General features: G+C 38.4%; 1 protein-coding gene across 2 annotated transcripts in view; it reads right to left on the reverse strand.

Moving 5' to 3' along the window:
* Window positions 1–1,486: 1,486 nt before the first annotated feature.
* UBQLN1 (ubiquilin 1) overlaps window positions 1,487–26,413 on the reverse strand; it is a 25,266-nt gene continuing 339 nt past the window's right edge. Inside the window, exons 2-11 of one of the 2 annotated variants that reach the window (XM_010568635.1) lie at window positions 14,962–15,113; window positions 10,666–10,781; window positions 9,209–9,471; window positions 8,245–8,403; window positions 7,360–7,603; window positions 6,732–6,874; window positions 5,911–5,994; window positions 3,172–3,287; window positions 2,681–2,849; window positions 1,487–2,234 (exon numbers count right to left, since the gene is read on the reverse strand). In XM_010568635.1, the coding sequence (XP_010566937.1) occupies window positions 2,082–2,234; window positions 2,681–2,849; window positions 3,172–3,287; window positions 5,911–5,994; window positions 6,732–6,874; window positions 7,360–7,603; window positions 8,245–8,403; window positions 9,209–9,471; window positions 10,666–10,781; window positions 14,962–15,113 (1,599 nt within the window). In that variant the 3' untranslated portion in view covers window positions 1,487–2,081. Of the gene's footprint in view, window positions 2,238–2,680; window positions 2,850–3,171; window positions 3,288–5,910; window positions 5,995–6,731; window positions 6,875–7,359; window positions 7,604–8,244; window positions 8,404–9,208; window positions 9,472–10,665; window positions 10,782–14,961; window positions 15,114–26,413 lie in introns of both variants that reach the window. The other variant, XM_010568634.1, reaches the window with a different exon arrangement.

A 26,413-nucleotide genomic window follows, 5' to 3' on the forward strand; every position in this document is an offset into this window, starting at 1 on the left:
ATGCTACAGATTGTATTCTCAAAAGGGCCTGCCTTCTGCATGATGAGGGGGTCTTACTTTTTTAAAGCAACGTCCCATGTAGTCACTTGCTATCTATTACTTCCCTATCACAGTCTTGTACTCAGTGCAATGAAAGCGACACAACCAAGAGAAGTCACTGTGAAGGTATAATGATGGGTCTGATCACCGGCTAGAAAATAAAAATAATAATAGTTTTGTATCCAAAATGTAAGTATTTTAAAAGGCTTTGATTATATTAAATTCATCTTACCAATAGATTTTATTTTAATTTATTTCTGTTTGTTTAATACTCTGTGCTGCTGCATCTGTGAGACTTTGATCCAAAGGCAGAGGCTGCCAACCAAGAGATTTTCTTGAACTTTTCCCAGTACTGTGCATCAGCAGTATTTAATCAATTTACTTACTGGCAAAGTAAGAGACATGATTACTGGACACTCAGTGAAGCTTCCCTTCTGTGATAAGAGTACAATGCAGTTACTGCTAACAAAACCACATATATGGCTTTGCCAAAAGTTTTTAAAATTTGACTATATGCTGAAATGTGCTCAACTTCTTCCTTTATATCACACTGTAATTTTGCTTCATTAAACTGATTAACTTTGAGTTAAGATGGGTGACTTCAAACCATTTGCAAGCAATGATTTTTAGAGCAAACTGAATTTATAGTTGTACCATCAAAAGAAAAAGAGTGTTCAGACGAAGTGTTTAAAAGCAATACAGGAATTCAGTGAGCATGTTCACAACTACACTAGCACAGAAGACCAATAAAAAGCAGATGCTATTCAGTAACACACACAGTAGCATCTTTTATTCTGCTACCCCCACTTTATCCAAGCTAGCAGTCTTTGACATCGTATGCGTCTTACTCTCTTCCCTCCACCTCATACTCCAAGAGCTGTTTACTAGTCTTAGCCCAGAGTTGGTGAGTATTCCCAGAGCTTACACTCAAATGCCAACTCTTAAGCTGGTCAGTCATCTTGAATTCTAGGTAACCATCAACCGCAAACACATTGAGACAAGATGCTTAAAGATTTTTTAATTCATTTATTACCTTTGCACAAGTAACTACCAATAAAAACTTAAAAGATATACAGTATTTTTTACATGGTGGTTAAAAGTAATTAAAATATCACATGACCATGAATGAAAGTAATGTTTCCAATTAAAAATCAGAATACACGTTAGAACCTCAATGGAACAAGCCAAAAAGCCTTAGAAGCAGTTCCAGAGCACAAGGCAGTGCTCCTTTAATTTGCACAATGATAAAGGTAATTTACAGTTAATCTTTGTGAATATTAAGACAATGTTACAATGCAAGTTTCTGTACAGTTAGATGTAAAGAGATAACCAGAACAGTGTCATCCTAGTATATTTTAACTGAACTTGCTTAAGCAATTTTGCTGAGATGGTTACCAAAGATGCTGGAAGATTCTATGTCAAAAAGAAGTCTTATGACTTTTTTTTTCCTGGCTTTTTTGCGTTACTTATAATCTCATTCTATTGCAATGTGTAATTCTCTAGAAATGATCTGTCTCCATTGTATATATTGTGTTTATATTTTATACAAATTAAAGCAAAAAATGGTAGATTATTCAAGTGGTATAAACCTTTCAGCATTTTGCTAGCAAAAAAAAAAAACCCATGCCAAAATCACAATAAGCAGTATTGGTACCCACAAATTGTAGCTTTAATTAATTTGTTTCCTTTTTAATTTGTATTCTACATAAATTACTACTGAAGGCTAATGTTTAAGTAGTAAATAAATTGGACAGTTGTAGGTCAGACAAAACCTGTTCACCCAACTGTGAAAGCTGATATTGTGTCCAAAAAAAATCACAAATAATGCAGAACAAAAGAAGTGTGATGCATGCAACAGAGTGAAAATGCATTGATTCCGACTGTTTGAAGAAAACTACTGCACTCCACCTTAAAATGCATCAGACCAATTTTAGTTATAACAAGACAATCCCAGGAGTCAGAATGAAATAAAGCAAATATTTTAAAGATTTAAGAGCTGTTATCAAAAATAAATTACATTTTTTCAAATTAAAGAAACACTGCTATGAAGGCTGAGAGCCAAGCAGCCTTTCAATAGCTGCATTGATGTCTCCTCCTGTTGCTATTAGAGCTTGTAAGTTTGCTTCACGGTTCAGAAAGCCCATTGCACTCAGCTGCTCCAGTTGTTGCTGAAATCGAACTTCTGGATTTTGTAACTGCTAAGAACAAAATTTCAAGCTATAAAAGTATAACGTACATTTAGCAAAGTACAAGATTTAAACATAGTTGGTTCTGCACCACTCCCTGTCTTTACTAATTTCTGACTACATCTTTTTCAAGATCCTAAAATTATACTATGACATACACGCCAGTGAACCTTACCACCTCAATCTGCCACAATCTTTCCAAGCATTTCAGAAATTCAAGGGTATGAAGATGAGTGTATAAAAATCAACTGTTCAGAGGACACTTTTACTCAAATTTGATGCTTTTCTAGCATTTACTTGCACAGCTGCAACACCACTTTTACGCCTTCTCTGCTATCGTTTGACCCCAAGTACCCAGGGAGCTCTCCCCTCAACTATCAGCTTCCTTTCTAGTGGTTTGCAATAAAAAAAAAGTAAGAATTAAAAAAAATCTAGAATATAGTGATGTACTTTACCTGAGCATTTGCACCAGCAAGTGCCTGCAACATTTGCTGGACAAACTGCTGGTGACTAGGTTCAGCAGTTCCTGATGCTGGACTTGTATTTTCACTGGGAACAGAACTAGGTACACTGGACCCTGTAGGAGCTCCAGTGCTTCCCAATCCACCTAAACCAGGATTAAATCTGCATAAATGACAGAAAAAGAAATACACCACTTTAATAAATACTAGCTTGTCTCTTCTCACTTATTTAATTACTGAGTAAAAATCCTGTCAAACAGGGGATGACAATTTAAGTAAAGTACTAAGACAAAGACCAGAGTCATCGCTGTTTAGGAGTGCACAGCTGGCAAAAATGTGACAGATTCTAAACCAAGTTTAGTTAAACTAAAAAAGGCAGGAGGAGGAGTCTTTAATAAAAACAGGGTAAGTCCTACATGTAAAAAGAATGAACAACGTAACACAAGAGAAAAGTTCTTGTCTAAATTTGTAAGACCAATTCTTACCCTGGTATAAGCCCCGGCGCTTCTGTTGCTAGTGTCTGCAAGCCCTGCTGAATCTGTAGCAAAGCCTGCATTGCTCTAGGGTTTGACATAGCTGATAACGTGTCAGGATTCTGCATCTAAGAAAAGGAGAGAAACTCATCACATGCAAATGTTCAAAGTTAATATTTATCACTAGATGTTTTATAGAATCCAACATAATTTCAGAACTTGTTTTTCAACTTTGTATTTGAATAGTTACATGAAATCCTTCAGGTATTTTTTCTTCTTTGAGAAAACTTTCATAGGAGGTGATCAATGAACTCTAAATGTGGGCAAAACCTTTCAAATGGGAAGTACACAAGGAAAAGTATTTTTCAAAACCTCTTCTAGCAGACTTCATCATCTTTCAAAACCATAGGAGTCCAACATCATTGTAGAATTAGTCTCCTGTATCATACTACTGGTAAGCAACAATGCTGAACACAATGAAACTTAACCAACAGATATCTAAGAAAAAGTTATACAATTTCTTTTTCCTACCTAAGTTCAAACCACAGCAATTGATCATGACTATTTGTGAATGTCTTTATATCTGTAGTGCCCTCATAGCCTAGAGAGCTATGAATACACTGCAAAACATACTAGCAAGCAAATGTATAATATTCAAGATAGCTAAAAGGCAGAGAACAGCTAAATATATAGCTGGGTGTCGTGGTTTAACCCCAGCCAGCAACTAAGCACCACACAGCTGCTCACTCACTTCCCCCCCCCACAGTGGGATGGGGGAGAGAATCAGAAGGAAAAAGGTAAAACTTGTGCGTTGAGATAAGAACAGTTTAACAGAACAGAAAGGAAGAAACTAATAATGGTAATAATAACAATAATGAAATGACAATACTAATAAAAGGATTGGAACATACAAAACAAGTGATGCACAATGCAATTGCTCACCACTCGCTGACGAATGCCCAGTTAGTTCCTGAGCAGCGATCCCCCCCCAAGGCCAACTCCCCCCAGTTTATATATTAGGCATGACATCACATGGTATGGAATACCCCTTTGGCCAGTTTGGGTCAGCTGCCCTGGCTGTGTCCCCTCCCAACATCTTGTGCCCCTCCAGTCTTCTTGATGGCTGGTCATGAGAAGCTGAAAAATCTTTGACTTGGTATAAGCATTACTTGGCAACAACTGAAAACATCAGTGTGTTATCAACATTCTTCTCATACTGAATCCAAGACATAACACTATACCAGCTAACAGAAAGAAAATTAACTCTATCCCAGCCAAAACCAGGACACTGGCAAAGTTTACACAAATTTGAAAGAGGAAAACACTTCAGGTTCTCCAATGAAAGCTGCTGCAAGTACTTTAAGAAAATATTTAAATCATGACTTACTGCCTGATATTTGGAGCTGTTTTACAGAAATGGTGGCCCAACAGTTCTCAGAGCATTTAGGTGACCTAGATCTTGTCTCTATTAATGTTATTAATTCCAGCTGTTAAGTAGCAGCAATTCTTTCCTAGTTCTGCTGGACAATTGCCCTTTATTCCAAAGATGCCTTCCCATTATGCAGAGGAACATTCCATGGTTTCTGTCACCCAATCCCACAATATAAATGCCAGTAGATAAGCAAGGAAGTACAAGTTGCAAGATTGTCAACATTGTGAGAATATCCAGATATTTCTCCACTTTACTTCACCTGCTAAGGCTGCTGATCTTCTGACCTAACGTAGTGAATAAAACAGAGAACTAGCTGTGCATATGTTTATCACACAAGGTGATACTGACAGAAGGAGATACCCAAAGGAAACAGAAATGATTCCTACTGTGCCTTCATTAATTACTGTTTATTCACAAATTTCAAAACATACATGTCGTACTAGCTCCTCAAATACTACTGGGTCATCACAAAGCAGTAACATTATGAAATACTACAGCTATTCATGTGGTTGAAACAATTTAAACAGTTTCTTCTGAACACTGAACTTGCTACTGTAATTCATGTATGTGTTAATTACTTTACTCATAAAACCACCTGTGTGCAATCAGACCTTGGCAATGCACATTTACCCTGATTTGCAAGGACTGCCTAATGATGGAACTCATGCACTGAATTAAGTTTTCAATTCCTAAAAAAACCTGTGCTTGCTCCTATTTAGGGAACACAGTACTACTACAGACTGTGGCAGCTAATACCAAGCAGATATCTGGGCTGCAAGCACAGTGTTGTTAGGAGGGGAACATGGTGGTAAGGCAATCTTTACAGGCAAAAAACTTCAGAACCCACTTCTGAATTAGCTAATGACTTGGGTCTTTCAAGGCATGCTCTAAGATCTCTTTCCCAAATACTTAAGGCAGGTTTGAAGAGGTACAAGAAAAACATAGTGAAATGTTGTTCTAGTAGTGGGAAAAGTACTGATCTTTTTAATTTGCAAAACAAACCATGTCACAAACAGGTGTTCTCTAGCTGGTGGGCAGTAAGAACAACTATTCCTTTTAAGCAAAGGAGCAAGAGCTAATCTAAGCAGTTTTGCTAGCTACAGACAAAAATATCCACTAAAAGTCAGGTTTAACTTTTGAAAGGGATGGAGACATTAAGCAAGAATTTATTAGCAAGGGACAATCTAACTTGGTGTCTGAAGCTAATGAGACGTATTATAGAATCTAGCTTTTAGCCAAATCAAGGAGACACACCAGTTTATTGAAAATATTTCTCATTGACTTGCAGATATTTATTAACAGCTAGTATCTCATCTTACCTGCTGAAGGAAAGTTGGAAGTTGTTGTCTCATTTGTTCCTGAAGTTGGGGGTTTCCAGCAAATAAAGGATTATTCAACATCATCTATGGGACACAAATATTTAACTTCAAAGATGAAGCAATAAAAAACACAGGGGGTTTTAAGACAATAATAGTCTATGAAAATAACCTCACAGAATAATAATCATCTACTTCTCCTTTGGCCAAAACTTGTTATGAACCACCAGCCTGAACACACTGCAGGGGGGTTTTTTTGCCTTTTTTTTTTTGTTTCGTTTTTTTTTGTTTGTTTGCCTGTTTGGTTTTGAAAGCACTTCTAGAATACCATTCATAAAACAGCATCTGCACTTCTACAGTGAGCACAGGTCACAAAAGAGAAGTTAAAACCAGAATAACACCTAGATACAGCACCAGCTCCCCTCCCTTCACTTCTCTGAAGCTAGTGAGGGTATTTATTTACTGGTAGATTTACCTTAATTTACAACCAAAGCATTTGTTTTGTCTAACTGGTTCTTATGCTGGGTCACAAGTTTAGGGCTGTACAAAACATACACAAACTTACAAGTTATTTTAGAAGCATGCCTGGCATGATGTCCAACTACAAACTGAAGAAGCTCATTGCAACAAATTGTTAAATGTAAGTAGGTAGTAATTTCAGTGAGTTAGGGATTAACATTAAAAACTGGGCCATTCACTACAGACAATTGTTGAGATGCTGGCACAAGTGAAAATCTTAACTGTATCATAGATTCAACTCTTTTTTTTTTTTTTCTTTTTTTATTTCAATACACACAATACATTACTACACCAAATGCATTTACCTGTACTGCAAGATCAGGATTCTGGCTTAATGACTGCATCATGCTTCTCATATAGGGTGCAGACAACATATTCTGCATAAGTTGTGGGTTTTCTGTTATCTGCTGTAATAAGCTCTGCATTCCTGGTGTGTTGAACATACCAGCTTAAAAAAAGTAAAAGGTCACTTTAGTACACATCCTGACTATCATCAGGTGAATTAGACTACCTAAAATGAGGACATAACCACTTGGTTTCTAAGAGTTTTAGTCCCTCAAATACACCTCACTGTGGTTCTGCTTACACCAATGCATCTACCCTAGAAGTTAATACAGGGGCTGTATCCAACAAGCAGTCCCACTAAGTATCTACATCATTAGCTGTTTTCACATTTGCCTCCAAACAGGAAAAATACCATCATTCATCTAGAGATTCCCTACCTTTGTTATTTTAAGGCAATACACAAGTACTGTCATCACTCTTAGTTTACTTTTCATGTTTGTTTTTGCACCGAGGACTTTGATACTAGTCAAATGTTCTACGAAAGTAAATAGCAATAAAAACTCTGAATCAAAAACTCTCTAACGAAAGAATCATTTCAGCAAATTCCCAATTATTTGCAAATATATGCAACTGCAATAACAAACACACCTCCTAGTCCAGGTCCCAAATTTGGTACAGATGAGCTCTGTCCCGTACTGCCAGAGGTGCTATTTCCAGCATTACTACTGCCACCGCTCTCACCACTGGTGCTGGTACTTGTTGTGGAAGTCTGAGAGCTGGACTGAGGAGCCCAGGGATTTGGCAGAGGATCTCTATTTTCTGTACGAGATGGCTGACTGTCCCCTCCTGTTGATGCATTGCTTACTAAAGAAGCAAATGGGTTACCTCCAAACTACAGCGGAAGGAAAACAAACATGTATCATCTACTAAAGCCAACCATTTTTACATCTGCTATAAAGTTACCTTTCAAAAATTACACATAAATATTGATGGCTTTTGGTCAGTTATACTCACCATTCTACAGTAATTCATTGTAAACATTCTGAAAAGACGCCAGCACTGAGAGATACTAGCACCTTCAAAAAAGTAAATCACATTTCTTTTTGAAAGCAGTGTTGCTACTACACTGGTATTTTGATCATGTAAGATTATATCTTGCATACTGGTTTCCAACTTCAAAGCCTTTTTTTCTTCTCATCTTAGGTTCCAAGTTACTAAACACACCCTTAAAAAAATTTTCCCGGACCTCAGAATTTTAAGGCAAAGAATTAAAGACATTCAACTTTAAGTAATATAGAAATTCATTAACTTTAAAATAGCTTCTCAAAAACACAAAGCAGTATCTGTATTTCTTCCAAGCCTAGAAAAGCACAGAATTTTTAAAGATCTTTCCTCTCAAGAGTAAGAGCCCTCATAGTGACTTCAAGCTTCAAGAAATGTTTTGTCAAGTAGCATTTGGAAATTTACATTACTTAACATGTTGTTATTTTTTAAAAATATTTACTTTCAGTGGCAATTGCAATCTTCTCTCACCTGTTCCTGTGCGGCATTCAACATTGGCTCCTGAATATCTGTGTACATACGTCGCAAAGCATTGTATCCACCTGGTATACTTTCAAGGTTGCTCAAGGCGCGGTCTTGGTTTCGCATCATTTCCTGCATCATTGCAGGGTTTCTAGCAAGTTCTAGTGTCTAGGGAAGTGGAACGTTTAATCTGTATTAATAAGAAATCCATTCTAAAGTGAAAACGTCAGCGTTTGGCAGTATCTCAGTTACCACTGTCTAACCCAGTTTAAAATTATTATTAAAGCCAAATCAAGTTGTCAGCTTAGTGGTAGTCAACTGAATTCAGTATTTGGCCAGCTTTCTACCACAACTGTCACTATGCTGGTTGGGCCAGGAAGCACTGGCTAAACAGGAGAAAAATCTTGAATAAACTACCCTTTTCTTCTTTCATCTTTTCAACACAATATACTCCTACCATTTCTAACATCATTACAGCAGGCAGCCTGTGATATGAACTTTAAATACCTACATTTTCAAAAGCATCTATTTGGTTTTTGATACCTTCTGCCACACAGCATATCTTGCATACCATCTAATTTTAAAAGCACTCAGAAATACGCAGTTAGACAAAGTGAAAATATGTAGTATTTTCGAGAATTACTACTTTTGGTAAACTCATTGTTGGCTAGACACCAGAAGGTTTCAAGTGTACACAGGTCATCCAACTCTAACCTCAGAAGACACAATTACAGGAGTCTTCAATGTCTTTCAAAACCATGCTGCAGATTTTCTGAATTATCAGTCTATTTCGGACATTAACAACTAGAAATACAAACATCAGTTGCCTACAGTGACCTTTATGGATTTTCTAACAAGCCTAAATACTTCAAGAATGTTTAAGCACTCAACTAAGTATGTCCAATTCCTGCTCTGTTCTTCACATTTACAGTATAATGAAAGGTCATGAACTCAGAGAGATCCTTCTACATACCTGTCTCATTATATCTGGATTATTCAGCATGTGACTGATTTCTGGATTTCTCTGTATCAGTTGCTGCATTTGAGGGTTAGCCATAATTAACTGCCTCATCAGGTCAGGATTTGAAAGCATGCTCTGAACAAATGGATTTTCCATTATCTGAACCATCATTTCTGGGTTGGACATAAGTTGCCGTTGCATCTGACTTTGCAACTCTGAAAAGTTTGATGTATTTAAGCCCAGGCTACTCAGACCTGCCAAACCTCCAAGGCCACCTTTAAGAGGATGAGAAAAAAAAATATAATTGAACTTTTGGCTTCTAGTATACTTCTGAACACATCCAGGTTCTTTCTAAATACAAAATGCTTGAATATATCCCACACTTTGAAATAATGAAAACAAATGGGAAGTCCATCTTTCCAAGGCTGTTAAGGAGTTATCCACTGAGGGTTTGCTTCTTTAAATAACAAGTCATATAACTAAAAACCCAACAAACTACATCTGAAATACAACTTATTACAATTCTAACAGCCTTTCTTCTCATTTTCCACAGCTAAGATACAAAGGATGTTTGAATTTTGTGGCCTTAGGTTCCTCCCCGCAGCGCCAGCAACACTTTCCAATGCATTTATAACAATCTTTTACCTGTCTTCTCTTGTTTAGACTGTAACCAAGAGGTATCTCCCAATATGACTCATAATCCCTATTCTAATTAAAAGTAGAGTTGTTCTTCTTTCTAATGTACCAAGAACTAATTATGCTTTGAACTCCCCTCCTTTCCTGAGTCCAAACAAAAAATTTCAGAAGCTATGAGTCTGAAGAACTGTTTACGCCTAAGAAAGCAATTACTTACTACAGTTAGCTTTTCCAATTCTACCTCTTACCCACCCCCTGAAAGCAAATTAGATGAAAAAGAATGAACCAAAAACCCCGCTGTGATTATGAAAACAGACAGTATTTTTAAATCAATAGACAGCAGCCTCTTTATTCATGAAAGAGAAGACTGATAATGCTATCAGACTTGGAACCCGAGAAATACTGAATTGTAAGATTAGCAGCAATTTTGTTACTTCTGTTCCAGATCTTGTCTTCATGTTATAGGTCCAACTTCATCAATACTCTCCTCACAGCAATTCAGATGCACTTTTAAGGAGCACAAGGACACTGGAAGGAGTTTCATCACGCATAGTGCCAGAATATAACATCAGTGGCACCTTACTACTGAAGGTGAAAAAGCACAAGTCTGAAGTTCTGCATATAAAATTAAGGAAACAACTTTCCTCTGATAACTTACTGATCAGAAACCTTCTACAACCAATACCATAGGTATTTGTAATCAGTTTTTTGGGTAGTGTGTTTGTTCATGTTTTTTTTTTTTTAAAGTTCTGTCTACATTAGAATAAAGCTTCAGGGACAACTACCTGAATCCAAGAGAAGATGCCCACCATGCTACCTACAAATACTCTTACCCAAGCCAAAAGGGTTACTATTTGTTGAAGCTGGTGTTGAGGTACTACTGCTGGATGTTGACGTGGTAGCAGTACTCCCAGTGGTGTTTGCTTGTTGAGATGGGTGGTCTTGTGATCTAAAAAAGCAAGTTTAAAGGTTGCAAGTTTAACAAGTTAATTTAAATAATCCCATTAAATATAGGAATAGTATCATACTTGAGAATCTTAATTTTTATTTCCATTCTTTCTCAAAAATCACACTATTATCTCTAGATGGCTTCCTGTAACAAATCTTTCTCAGACATCTGTAATGTCATCAGTTTTTCAGAATAGCAGCTTGAAACATTAGGAAAATGTATGGGCACCACTGCAGCCATTACCATGTTCTCACCCTAGCCCCAGGATGTCTGCCAAAGAATTGCTTCTTCTGTCCTTACCTTGCTTTAAGGATGCTTACCTTATTCCACTATACTCAAATACTACTGATTACATGCCTGGGGCTTAAAGAAATAAAGCCTAGCAAGATTTAACCTCAGATTTATTTCATGCCACATCTTTAATAGGATGCCTTACTGAATGTGAAATTCAGCTAACTTCTTATTGCATTAGAACACAAATATCAGAATCTTAACAGCCTTTAAGACTTTAAGAACAGGGTAAAAACACAGTTACACAAAGTTAAAGCCAGCATAATTTAGCACAGGCACTAAAGGCTGCCCAACTCATATACTCACCACACCTTTCTACTGCAGAGGCATTAACATGGGTGCTGCCATGTAGTAAAACAGATCAAGGAACCGAGTTTGTGTAAAGCTAACCTGGCCTCTATTCAAACGAAAAGAGGCTAGTTTAAAACCCAAATCAGTTCTCCAGTCTGGTTCAACAATCAATCTCATAAATGTCTGTATTTGCAGCAACTACAGCACAAAGTAACTTGTAGAAACTATGAATTCAGACCTCACACAAAGATTTGAGGATTTAACAGTACACTAAATTTCATACCTCAGTTAATCTCAGAGTGCCTTTCTGCTACAATAAAATTCTGTGCTTGTTTCACTTAAGCAAAGACTGGGGGGGGACACTCACGGGAACAAACCAAAAAACCCCAAACAAACAAACTAAAAAAAACAAGCCTGAGAGATGCCTCAGGTCCAGAGGCTTCCCTGTGGTTTCTAAGAGTTCTCTGACTCCACGCAAAACACCAAACTCAGAGAGAAACCAAAGGAAAAATAAAATACTTTGCAAACTTCACAAGTTCTTTCACCAAATCATCAACATTAACTTACAAGTAGCCCATCTCCTGATGGACCCTGCTGATTTGACCTGCATTCTTGTAAACAGGTAAATGAAACATGGCATGCCAAGTCATGAAGGTATAGGATGCCATGGGACCAAACCACCTCATTCTATTTCTTACTGATGTTCTGGGTGTGAAGGAGGAGAAATTAATTTAAGTCCACAAGATCCAACAGTTCTTCTAAAACTTAACTCCATAGTGACTCCTCTGAATTAAGTTTTGCATATTTTAATTTGTATTCCTTTCTTGTTTACTTTCAGGTCTATCAAAACACACAGAGATTCTGCTGAATGAAAACATTCTAGAGGAAACCTTCCAGACAGACACTAACAATCCAGGAAAGGGAATACATGGATACTTGGCTTTGACATAAGCTGCCCTGGCATAAGACATCAGGTTAAACTCTGGGCTCCTGAGAATAACAAGCATTAACAGGCTGTAACATTAACAGCAACTGCAAACTTTGAACACAAGATGACTACCATTAGCCAAGCAGCTGTAACTTCAATGAGGAAGATTGACTGTATACTGACCATGGATCTTCTGCTAGAGATAATTTGTTTCCTTTGGTCTAGAAAACACATAAATCTTTCTTCCATAAGCAAAAGGTAAATAATAAGCCTAAAACTCTATATGGTTTTTCAGTTGAGAAACTATTTTGAGAAGCAACTGTACCTCTTCATGTAACAGACAAGAAAGGTTCTCAAATCAGGACAGAAAAGTAGACAAGACTAAAACTTGCAGTCCATACTGCTTCTACGGAAATTGGGGGTATATACCCTCAAGATAATGGTCTGAATGTCAAGTCTGTCAGCCTCAAGTCTTCGAGTGAAATTCCTGTCAAGTGCACATCACCTTTTATATCCACTTCGCCATTATGTTGTCTCCTGTTCACTTGTGAACAAATCAGTGTTGACTTGGAATTTTGTATTCAGAAATTCAATGCATCTTCACTGCCCATTGCTCATCATGCACTGCTACTCTGACACTGTATAGGCCAGGTTACAAGATTACACTGGAAGTCTGTATCATTCTGAAAACGTAGCACAGTAATAAAATTATCTTTTTTCAACAAGGATTGGTTGGGATATACGAGGATTCCTATTTGGAAGTTACACATCTAATATTGTTTAGAAGAGAAAAGATCATCTTCAGATCCAGTTTTGGAAAAGAACTTTTGTTTATTCAGATATATGGCAGCAACAGTAACAGCAACAGTCAACAGAAAAGTAAATAGCATAATGTAAAATGGTTGGGAGCAATCCAATCTTGATACTCATGGCCAAAAATCAGCACTTGCCAGGCCACACTGGCAGGGTCTAACTCTTGCCTTTGGGGTCAAGCATAAAATCCAGGTATTTCAGTAAGAATACTGAGATGGTTCAGGACAATGTTATACTTGCTTAAAGGCGATTTTCATTGTGCTGGCAATTCTCTTTAGCAGGTCTTAGGAGCATATTTTTAGTTTACTCGAGCACAGCTCGTAGGTGAAAACATTACTGCCTCATTTGAAGATAGGGTCAATACACGCAAAGGGTCTGTAGTTTTTGTTTGTACTTCCTCATCTAAGACACAATTAAAACGTTCTGAAGATAATATTAATACACTCTTCTAAAATTACTCAAAAAAAGTGGGAGAGAGGGGAGACATGGATTGCAATGCTAATAGGACTGATGCAGGGACACCAAAAATTCCCCAAAAGCCATAAATGTGGCATTGCGCATGGGTGCTCCTTTGCCCAAAGGCAAAGTGCAAGAAGGTACGAGAGACTGGCACTGGTATTTCAGTATGTATAGCTATTGTAGGTCCAACCTACGTACCCTCTGAAGACTGTGCAAGTCAAAAGCATCCTGCCATCACTACTCATGAAGCCTCTCTGCCACACTCAAGACTGCAGGCAAAAAAAGCAGAAGTCATGACAACAGCAGAATATCAGTTTAGATGCACGAAGTACAAAATTGCAGCATTATCTAACACTGTACACAAGATTGGGATGGCTATCAGACCTACATTTCAGGCTGGGCAGGCATAGGGCAGGGAAGGGAGATGTCTGCCAGTGCAAACAAAAGTGTTTTGACAGAGACACAACTCCAGGGCAGAGAAGATAGTCCCACCAGCATGTGAGCATGGAATTGAAGACATCAATTTCAACAGATGTCTACGTTTAATGCTAATGCTACTAATTTCAACAGGTGCCTAAATGTAATGCTAATGTTACTAATAGGCCTTTGTGACTTGGTGAGGCCTGGAAAGGCAAAGCATATTTCTTTTCTCTCCTAAATTCCATGCTCTTTCGTTAATCAGCTGACATCTTCTGACAGGAGGAGAGCCTCACTACAAACAGGAAAGACTTAAGTAGAACAGGAGCAAGAACACTTTCAGTCTAGAACAACGAACATGTTATTGACTAAGCAAGCTAGATTCAACCAAGGGATATATTACCCTACTTGCTGAAAGGATTTTTAGTTGAGCCTTTTCCTTCTGGGCACTTCACAGGAAGTAATGTGCAGACGACATAGCTCATCTGATGTAACCTTCTCATCACCAAAACAAAATAAAATAAAATCCAAGTCTTTATGTTCAGCCAGATAAATTAGTTGTACTAAAGCAGTTCTCTCAAAAATTTTCTTTCCTTGTTTTACCAAAACAGTGAGTAAGGATTCACTGCATATTTTCACTGGTGAAAAGAAAAGCTGCACAACATGTCTTTATGAACAGTAAGAGCTGGTATCTAAGAACTATGGAGCCAAAACACAGCCAGCACTCAGCACTAAAACAAAAAAGTTCAATAACAAAAAAACAAGAGACTGGCATTTAGAAACATGAATCCAATTAAAATACAAGATAACCCAAAGAAAAGAGCACTGTAATTTCAGACTGTTATTCTCCACCAACTGTGACTAAAGAGATGATTAAAGTGATTTAGTCAAATCTAGGTTTGCCCAACAGAAAGCTGTTAAGAATTCAGAGTATTTTTACTTCTTAGAGGTAAATAGAAGACCACTCATCAGTAAGGTTACCTGTTTTGTGTTTTGATAACCAGGTGAACAGTGAGTCCATCGTGAATTCCATGCTGAGTCAAAGTATCTTGATCTTTTAAAATCTTTCCAGCAAATATCAACACAAGCTGATCAGTGTGGGACTTGAAACGCTTAGAGATTTCTTCCTTGAACTAAACAAAACAGTTAATATTATACATTTATGTAATTGAAAACTGAACTATAATTTTTTTAATGATTTAAGGACAAGCTGTTTTGTTCACATTTAATATATTAACCCACTTGCACTGCACATTCTGTTTTACACAACCTAGAAATACTTTATTAAGTTTTCTCAACTTTTTTTGTCCCTAGGAAGATGGGAAATAGTTATTTCTTTTTTGTACAATAAAAATCAAGACAGTTTCACATCCAGATCACTTGTTACATAAGTAGCAATAACAAAAATCTGATTCTACTTAAAGAATACTGTGGCTTCATTCAGGCATGCATCCATGACAATAAACATAAGCTAGTATATATACTACTTATATATACACATATATATACACACTGTAAAGTATGTATATAATTGTATACTAGTAAGTATACACTAATATATATACACACACACCACTGAAGCCATCCATTGCTGGAAGACTGAGGATGCAATGTCACAAGTACAATAAATCTGTCTACGCTTTTGCTGGAACTGAACAGAGAAGTATCGTCTCTTCTTAGACATATTTTTGCTGCCTTCCATGTGTCAAAACTAACATTCCTTTCCACAAAAGTTACGTCTCAGGTGGCTCTGCTTTCTCATTCAACGCATGACATAGCTACATGAAATACGGTTGCAGCCCAAGGCATGGTGAATAACTACATCCTTCATCTGACTAGAAAAAAAATCATACCCTCATTAAAACAACTGAACATGGAAGCGCACTGTATACCTTCTTGCCTTCCTAGTCAATAACAACTAGGTTAAGCTTTAACTGAGTCCTGACTGAGATTTATTATTCTCTAGAAAAATGTTCTTACCAAATGCAAAAAATTCACAAAACTTGAAAAGGAAGATCCATGGAAAATGCTAAGGAATGACTTGATTATAAGAAAGCCAGATAAATTTATTCAACAAGACCAGTCAGTCTGCTAAGTATTTTTAAAACAACCCAGGCAGTTAGGAAGTCCTTCCCAAGGTCACTCTATTTAACATTTTAAAATTAAGTTGACCATACTACTTTAAAAAAACATCACAAACATCCTAGGGAATTCCCACTCCATATAGAAAAATAGAATAGTAATCTTGCAATTAGTTATTAGTAATTACATTTTATCATAGGCAGGACTAGAAAAGTAAAATCCCACCATATTACGCCTTGAAGTGGGTCTCTAAAAGTGTTTATAGTATAGGAAAAGAAAAAAAAGTTTTTTAAATAAATAAAAAAAAAAGAGAAAGTCTCAGAGACAACAGGCGTAAAAAGTCTCTGTGGGTAGCAGGTTGCCCTTGGTTAGTTAAAACTCTACTCACACAGAGTTAGTTTCAGTTCTTGGGGAAACAACTTTTAAGTCAGCCTTTATAATGGCAATATTTACACTTGCGATTATTCCAGAGAGTCACTCAGTCCATTCCTTCCCAACATGGGTTACTTACCTGAATTGTTCCTGACATGTTTATCTAGCCTGTTCTCTGAGGTGCCCAGTGACTTTTTTTCCAAGAAACCTATTCCAGTGTTTCACTATCCTGTTGCTTTATTGTCCTGCCCACAATGGACAATGCAAATGGATTGTTGTTTCCCTTAGAATAAAGGGTTGCAGTAAGAGTAATTTTTCCTTGAAGGTTATTTTCTAATCCAATCACTCCTACCACTCTTTGGATTTTCAAATCCAATTATATTGTTTTGTAAGTGTGGGGCTCAAAACTGGCCAAAATATTCCACACCAGTTCTTATCTATACTTAGTGGAACAACAGGATAAACCCCATATCCTGCAAGCTATATTCCTACTTAAAAGAAAAAGTGAGAAATCCATGTGGGAAAATATTTGTATAACAGTGCTGACTTATTTAACAGCTATAAACTCTAGACCCTTTTCTGCAGAGCAACTGTTCAGGCAGTGGCTTCCTATTTTGCATTCTTCTGGTTAATTATTCTTAATACACATTCCAAAGTAACACAAAACCAGCAGAAATACTCACAATTTGGTACAAAGCTAATGCACAAGAATAAAGGACTATCATACTGTGCCAAACTCATTCATTATCATATTTTCCACAGTATGTTGTGACAGTGAGATCCACAACTTAGTTCTCATCAGAAGACTGATGCTGTATGTAAACAATAGTCATAGAGTCAAAGAATATTTCAAGTTGGAAGGAACCCATAAGGATCACCGAGTCCAACTTCCTGCTCCTTGCAGGACTACCTAAAACTAAACTGTATGACTAAGAGCATCATCCAGATGCTCCTTAAACTTTGACTGGCTCGGTGCCATGAACACTTCCCTGGGGAGCCTGTTCCAGTGACCGACCACCCTCTCAGTGAAGAACCTTTTCCTTCTGTCCAGTCTGAACTTCCCCTGATGCAGCTTCATTCCATTTCCTCATGTCCTATTGCTGGTCACCAGAGAGAGGAGGTCAGCAGCTCCCCCTCCACTGCCCCCCTTGAAGAAGTTGTAGACTACCATGAGGTCACCCCTCAGCCTTCTCTTCTCCAAGCTGAACAAACCAAGTGACCTCAGCCGCTCCTCGGAAGTTTTGCCCTCAAAGCCTTTCACCATCCTATTCACCCTCCTCTGGACACACTCTAATAGTTTGATGTCTTTCTTCAACTTACTTTATCTTAAACCAAGCCCTGTCACACATTTCTAGAAGCTGCTATTTACCCATAAGGTCAAGGAAACAAGACACCACTCATAGAAAATGACCAAACAGTATCTAATATTACTAGTATATAGGCATCAAAAGCTATACACTTCCTTTCCCTTCTTGCATGTAGTGCTACTTAGATGATCTGCAATAACAACACTACAGTAAGACATGAATGCAACAGCCAATATAGCAGGACCCCCAAAACAACCTCTACAGCAATGTACATGCATGATCCAAATGCATAATAGATCTCTTTCCAGCCACAATAACAAAACTGTCAAGAATACCCAGCCAGTTTTGGCTAACTGATGTATATTTACATAAAAAGCCTAACCAAGATGCAAAAAAGTTAGGTCTCTTCATCAGCTTCACTTGGTTCAGCACAACCTTGGGACTTCTGAAATGGCAAGGTATAAGCAGGATCAGGCCTTCTTTTTGACCCTTAATTCACACAAGACTACCACCTAAAACCTAGGTTACCATGCAAGATATTTTGCAAATGAGTCTGCTGATTAGTGTTAACAGTCACAGATACCATCAATGATAGATTAGGTCTGCTCACTTAATTTTTTTGCTGAGGCAGGGGGAGGAGAATCATCTATACATCTATAAAACAGAATCCTGAAAACATTTTCCATACATGTGGTTGGGTGGGTTTTTTTAATTGTCAGTGCCTAGTGTGTTACCTCTGGGGGGAAAAAAAAATAAAAATCAAAAGACGAGTCAGTCAGTCTTCAGCACCACCCGATCTCTGTCAATACTTGAAGATGATTAGCCTTATGTCAGAGTTTGGCACAAGTCACTACTGTTTGCACTGTGAAATAAAGTCAAGGAGAGGGCAAGAGAAGATTCTTTACCATCCTCTGGGACAAACACCTATATTCAGTATTCTCAGCCTCTCACTGTTAATGGTAACTAAACTGCAAGACTGTTCCCCCACAGTAAAGGGGAAAATCCAGAAGTTTCTTTAAATCCAGACAGTGAAAAGACAAGAGAAATGACTAGCAATTGCATTCTTACTCCCACAGACCTTATCTGTGCAGTTTTTATAGGACTCCCCACTGCTCTTACTGGCCACAAATAATTTGTTAAGGTGCTACAGCATTACGGTAATGAAAGACAGCATAAACAGTGAAGACAACTATCTCAATTTTCTTTTCCCTAAACAGAACCATAAACATCAATCTAGTATGTATCGCCTCAGAGCCTCAAATTCAACATAAGTCATCAACAGCAAAGGAAATAAAGGAAATTATATTTATGACGATGTGAATTAATACATATTCAGGCAGGTCTAAGAAAGTAAACTTTGGTATTGTTTAAATCTTCAGTTTGTACAACTGAACTAAATAACACTATCAGTAAATTACAGTTAAAATACTTTGTCACCTGGGAAAACCAAAAGCAGAAAGAGTTCAAAGAGTCACTGACTGGAAATGATGAGCATTTCTGTCCAATTCTCCTACTGCACTGACTCTTCCTTTTTATTAACATGTAACAGCCCAAGCAATGGTTTCAGCTGATTTGCTTTACTGTTCTAAAATACAAGTTTTACTTCATTTTAATAATTCTAGGCATTGTGATATTACAAAGGTGTTCAGTTATATTTGAGCATAGAAAAGGACTTGAAGTTGTAAAAATAATGTTTCACCATACTTAACACCTAGCATATTCACAGAAACTAGTGCGTTATACTCCTCTAGTAACTGAATACCACAAAAATAATGTAAAATTATGTCAGTTTTAGACATGATTATTAGATGAATCAGTGGAGAAAAAAACAATGAAAATCATACTGAAACACCTAAGACTAACATCTATACAGGGGCCTGGTTTCTCTAGGGAGAAAAGGAGAAAGCATTCGTAACCAGAGTGAATTAATTCAAGGTCACAGCCTCCTCAAAGCATGGTAACTTGTAGATCTGACATGAATTAGAGCAAATCTAAAGCTAGTCTTGTTGAAGCGCTTTGCCCACGTTACCATTTTACCTCAAGTTAACTTGTTTCTATCAACTTTTTTTTTGTTTTTAAAGGACAGGAACAGTGTAATTTTTCACTTTGAGAACATTCACTTTTCTTTAGCAGCACACCAGCACTTCTTGTTTATACTCCCAATTCCCATGCCAAATACCCTCATCTTCACACAACTTTAAAAAACCCAGCCCAATACTCCACTAACAAAATGTTGACACAAAAAAAGGCTCCACAAAGCAAGTTATGACTTCTATTACATCTGCTCGACTTCATTGCCTCTGAAGGTTTTTGCAAGGTATGGGTGGACACCATGGTGTTGATGCCCAGTGCTGAACAAACGCATACTCATACCTGATGTAGTTAAACATTTTGTCACTGAACAAAGCAAATGTCTGAATACACATGAAGTAGAACAGCTGACTAAAACAGAGACTGTTTTGCACTGTCACTTCACAGAGCAGATCCATACTTTAAACACTAACCTATTAATATCTGACCATCTGACAAGTTGGCCTAGGAAGGGCCTGGTAAAAAGTTATTCCAGGCAAAGTAAAAACATGCAAATAGTCCTTTGATATGTTACCACCATATAATGATTCAAAAGCTTTTGCTGACTCACTCTGTGACATCAAAAACAGCAACTGTAATAACATTACTGTCCATTCACATGACAAAGTGCTGTGAAAAAGGAATAAAAAGAAGAAAACAAATAAATGAAAAATACTTTCCCAAATCCTCTCAACTGTGGCTTAATAATACATATTTAAAAATTAAATTACAATAACAGTATGAAAGGGGCCTCAGGGAATTAACCTCCAATTCCTACTGAAAAGTAACAGAAAACAGGCCCCTAAAAACTGCAACTGCTTTGAAAATACTAAGCTACGATTTCATCTAGATGACAATAAAAAAGCAAAGTTGCTGACTCTCCTCACATCGAACTCTGTTTTGAACACGGTAGTGGATGACATGGAAGCAAAGGTTTGTATCTAGAGGGCTGAACTGCAGTTTACATTCCCAGCAGTCCCTCAAACAGTTCTACTACAAAGAAAGATTTTCAAATCACATTACCTTGTTCAGCACTGCTGTTTCAAAACACACCCATGACCATTTAAAGTTTCAACCGCCATTCCTATTAACATACACAGTTAAGCTTATTAGCCAGACTCTAGTCTTTCTTACACCCATGCCCAGCAGCCTCAACAGAGGCTAACTTTCACGAGTTCCAGCTTTCTTTTACACAATAGAATTCACGGCTACAGGTCTTCTTGACCTAAGAAGTAAGGAATCAAACACACTCATGGCAATACCACCGCTGACAGCTGTGGTCTCCTTTCCTGATGAATCATACCTGGTAATCTTATGACTATGAATTAAAGTGAATCAGTGAAAACAGGGTTTCATTGCACAATTCTTGGACACTATACAGGAACGGGGACAAGAATTTGTCATTTCAAGCAGGAAGGCACATTGGCCCACAGCCCACAGTCTGCAGCAGATAAAGCATAGCTAGAAAGCGCACCCAAAATTAGGCTTCTATCTAAGCATATTGTGTCTTTCATGACTCGATGAAGTTACTATCTTCCTGTGCCTTTGCCAATGACCCATGCTAGTCTCATAATCAAATGATTTCCTCAAATCTCTGCAACCAAACCAAACTCACAAAAAACTCATCTCAAGAAACAAATTCAGATTCTTGATGAGCTTACAAGGCTAACAGCCCATAAAGAAAAACTGCAGCAGGGCAATCTAGTGGAAAGGGCTCAAGACTTGTGTTCTAGCCAGTTCTATCCCTTCCAGGCATCCTTCAGTGAGCTACTCCACTCCTTCATGCTTTGACTTAGGACAAATGGTTACCAATACTTCCCTTCTCCATAAAAGCACTTTGTAATCTACTGGTGGCTGTACTTGCAACAGCACTAGCTTATTCTCTAGCAAGTCACTGAGACTGGAAAAGGGCATAAAAGGATTATGTGTAAAATGGGATTCTTGCAGTAGATCTGCTTTTTGAGAATCTACCCTATACTTTCTTTTTCAAGAGACAGCATAAGACGCTTTATCCTTCAACTTAACTGGGAGGAGCTTGGGCAACAACCATTTTTCCTGGGGAAACACTGAGTGAGTTACTGCTGGTAGAAGAACTCCCTTCTCATCTGACCTTCTAGGTAAGCACCTTTAAATAGTTTGACTTTAGCAAGTTTTAAATTTAAGGTGATACAGACATAATGGCTAACATTCTTTTTAGCCTGTCAATGGTAGGGAACAATTAACCTCACCAACAAAAAGAAGTCTGAACAAAAACAGAAGGATGGGAAGTCCGATGTGTGCCCCAAGGGGCTTTGATTTTAGGTGAGAATAGCCAATAGATTAAAATGTATTTAGTTGATTGCTATGTAATCCTGCCGCTGTATGTCATCATTCTTATAACTGTTATATGCTATATCAATGGTATTACAGTAAGAATTACTTAGATTAATGAAGAACGAACTTTGATAAACCCGAGCAAATCACAGTGGTGATGGAACCACGACTGACTTCAGCATCCCACAAGCCCATAGTACACACCATCCTCCTGCTGCGCTCAACGTCACCTGCTCGCCACACCACACCAAGGCCCAATCCTACTCTGCTGACTGAGTGAACTTCGCACCATCCTTCCTGCTCAGACAGACTGGTATGACAGATGGAGACCAAAGTCATCGACTAAATGAACTCAAGAGACATTTTACAGAGATGGCCCACAGGCTGTGGGAATGAAATCTGTGTATATATATTAAAAGACAGGAAAAGTGGTCGTGATTAATTGGAAATGTGTCAGGAAGTGTGGGATCTGGGCATGATGTAAATGGTATAGAATAAGGGGTGGATATTGTCCTGGTTTTAGCTGGGACAGAGTTAGTTTTCTTCTTAGTAGCTGGTACAGTATGTTTTGGATTTAGTGTAAGAATAATGTTGATAACACACTGATGTTTTAGTTGTTGCTAAGCAGTGCTCATCCCAAGTTCAGGATTTTTCAGTTTCCCCTGCTCTGCCAGCACACAGGTACACATGAAGCTGGGAGGGAGCACGGCCAGCAGAGCTGACCTGAACTAGCCAAAGGGATATTCCATACCATAGGACATTATGTTCAGTATATAAACTGGGGGGAGTTGGCTGCTTGGGGAGGATTGCTGCTCAGGCATTGGTCAGTAGGTGGTGAGCAATTGCATTGTGCATCACTTGTTTTGCATATCCCAATCCTTTTATTAGTATTGCCATTTTATTGTTGTTATTATTATCATTATTAGTTTCTTCCTTTCTGTTCTATACTGTTCTTATCTCAATGCACAAGTTTTACCTTTTTCCTTCTGATTCTCTCCCCTATCCCACTGGGTGGGTGGGAAGTGAGTGACTGGCTGTGTGGTACTTAGTTGCTGGCTGGGGCTAAACCATGACAATATTACATTTTCTTTTACTTCAGTTATTAAACAATTGTTCTTATGTCAACCCATGAGTTTTACTTTTTTTTCTCCCCAATTCTCTTCCCCATCGCACTGGGAGGGGGGGAGTGAGTGAACAGCAGCATGGTGCTTAGTTGCTGGCTGGGGTTAAAACATGACAGCAAGGAATTGCAAAGATTGTACTGCCATGAACTCAGAAAACAAACCAAAGCGGGGGGGGCAGGACACACAAAAGAAAAAAACATTTTACTGAGCTGAAGTGTCAGCACTGTCAGGGTCGGCTAAAGTCAGCAAGCTTACAGGTATTCATCTTCACCCACCATGTATTCATGAAGTCTTTGCACAGAGCAAGACCAGCATCATACCCAGTCAAGAAAGCAAATATTTGGTCCTTGTCCTAATACTCAGCCAAACTGTGCTCAGCACAATCAAATAGGTTCCACAGAAAAAGAGACAGAGGGGTGGCACTTGCAATCAACTGACCTCCCAGAGTGGCTTTGTACTTGAAGGTTATTTTCCATTCCAACCTGCACACATGCTGATCAACAATAACAAATCCCATGTTGCTGAAGCCTTCCAACAGATGGAAAAATCTTCCTTAACTTAGGATGGTTGCAAACCTGATTTACATTAACAGAGCAACGTAAGATATGCTTTGTGTAGCCCTAAATTTGGCACTAATGACCCAAAATACTTACCTAAAAATCTAGATTTTTTTTCTGGCAGTATTCTGAAATGACTGCAAACAAATAAACAAGTCAACTCACTAAGTCACAATATTAGCTACAGAAATATACAACTGAATGGGTTTTATTTTACTGTATAACTTTAGGGTTGTTTGGGGTTTTTTTCAACCTGCAAATATGGCAGGTGTTGCTGGCCCACCTATGTCAACAGAACAAACCACTTGCTGATCCCAGATGCATTTGAACAGATGTTCAACTTGTTTTGTATTTGAAATTAACCTATTTTCAAAGCTGGCTCAAGAAACATCACATCTACTGTTGATGCTTATTATTAACAACAGCTCATTTTTACAGTTTAAGAGAAGCAAGGAGTATTAGTCACACCACAGGGACAGTGCATTTTTTAGTGCTAGCTATGACATTGTCTGGCACTCCAAGCAAATGGTTGACCCGCAGGGGCAATCTTACTTCACCCAAATAAAGATATAACTGCAGATCTACTCTTTTAACAGCAGCTCCAAGAGAGACAACATTCAGAGTCTAAGATATCTGTGGACAACAAAGACATTTTCAGTAGTGTGTAATATTAATTACCTAGACTTGCATGGCTGCTTTCAGTAAATTCATGTTCTTGTTAGGCTGTATAACTATTTCAGTTTAAGACAATTGCTTATTTGAAAACTTGGCAGCCCTGCTGGCATTCACAATTGCAACAACCTTGTTAAAGTCAAATGTATTACAAAATTCACATCTTAAGTAAATCCGTTTATATTTCCTGAAGGACCCAAACTAATGGCAGACTGCTTTTCAGGACAAATGCAATGCTCAGGTTAGACCGAGCGTATGAGTCTATCTTTTGAAAAAAAAAAAAAACAAAATGAAACAAAACAAAACCCCCTAAACCTGCAAAAACTTTTACAAAAACCGCATTGACGCTGCTCACAAATCTATGGAGAACAGACAAGTGAAAAGCACCCCTTTCAGGCTGAGATTGCTGGGAAAGCAGTGGACAACATCAAAAAGCAGACACAGTCATTTTACCTTTAGGAGAAATGCCTAGATTAAGCTTGCAGAGAGAGTAGCTGATCGCATACAATACTGCAGCTGCCAAAAGACCAGTGAAGACAAGAGAGCAGTCTCACCCCTCTGGCAGCTGGAGAGAAGACCTCAATGAAACTTATGTTTGGGTAATTATAAGCCAAATGCTGACATAAAAACCCCTGAATCTAAAACAGACTCAAGGGTGAAAACTTGAAAGAAGTATCAGCATTTTGTTTCTTCACAGCAACTAGGTGGAGCAAGAGTCTGATATTCTAGCCAAGGTGCTGGCACTACATTTTACACTTGGAAGCCTGTACTTCATCTTTGGTATCCTCTGATAACCACACACCGTCTTTCAGCTCATCTGTAAGGAATGACTTCAAGCTCTGTATCTAGACACCAGTGGCACTCTTGCATACATAACCTTTTTTTTTTCATGAGGTCCGCAGTTACCAACCATACCAAAAAAATGTGAAGTCAAACTGAGCTCCCTTATTCAGGGACACTTCAGTGAGAATTTCACAGAAATTTTATGGAAAATTAAATAAGCTCTGAATCTTCTTCAAGGAGCTTCATTTTCTGGAGTATTTTAGCATAGCAATGTCTACGTCCTTCACAAGCGGGAGTCTCTGGCCTTACAGAGCCTCTACTTTATACTTTCATTACACCTTTTCTATGACTTGTAGCTTTCTAAACTAAATAAATGAAATTCTAGCCAATACTTGCGTGGAAAATCTTGAAGAAAAACAGAATAGCTGCAGGGAAGTGTCGATGATTCAGTAGGTGTCACTGCTTCTGCTGAGCCAAAGGCTCCATAGGGCACTGACTTTCACAAGAATGCAGAAAAGACCCTAATAATTCAGAGTTACCTGACAACACTGCCACGCTAAGTGCCATATCAATAACTAGCACATTTAAGTACAGCAGAAGGCGTGCTTCGTTCGTACTGCAAATTTTACAAACACAGTCTAAAGACATGGTTTCCCTCAAAAACAAGACATCTCTGCACAACCTGCTCCTGTTTTTAAAGGCAGGTCTAGATCAAGACAACCAGTGGCAACGCAGCGCTGTGATGCGGGTGACTGCATATGTTTTCTATAGTCATGCTAGCTAGCCAGCCAGCCAGCCAGTCTCCTACTTGCAGACTGAGTCAGCTCCACAGGACAAGGCACTGTTAGAAAACGAGCTACATCCACCTCCCGGGCCGGCTCTCGGCATTGCAACAGGGAGGAGAGAAGCTGGGACGCAGGAGACGAAGCGGGAGGTTTCTTCACTACCCGGGCTAACCTCAGATGGCAGCAATCCTCTCCTGGGCCGGGATCGGCCCTGGTACTCGCCCAACAGCGCCCAGAGCAGTCCGGGCGAGCAGGAGCTGCTTTGTCACCGGGAAGGGCCCTCGCCCTGCAACGCCGGAGGCGGGAACGGCGGGCCTGGGCTCCCCTCCCGGCCCGCGCTCCACCCGGCCCCGGGCCCTAACCCCCGC

This window comes from Haliaeetus leucocephalus, unplaced genomic scaffold (genome assembly GCF_000737465.1).
Source record: "Haliaeetus leucocephalus isolate CR32 unplaced genomic scaffold, Haliaeetus_leucocephalus-4.0 Scaffold251, whole genome shotgun sequence".
In the NCBI taxonomy this organism is placed as follows: Eukaryota; Metazoa; Chordata; class Aves; order Accipitriformes; family Accipitridae; genus Haliaeetus; species Haliaeetus leucocephalus.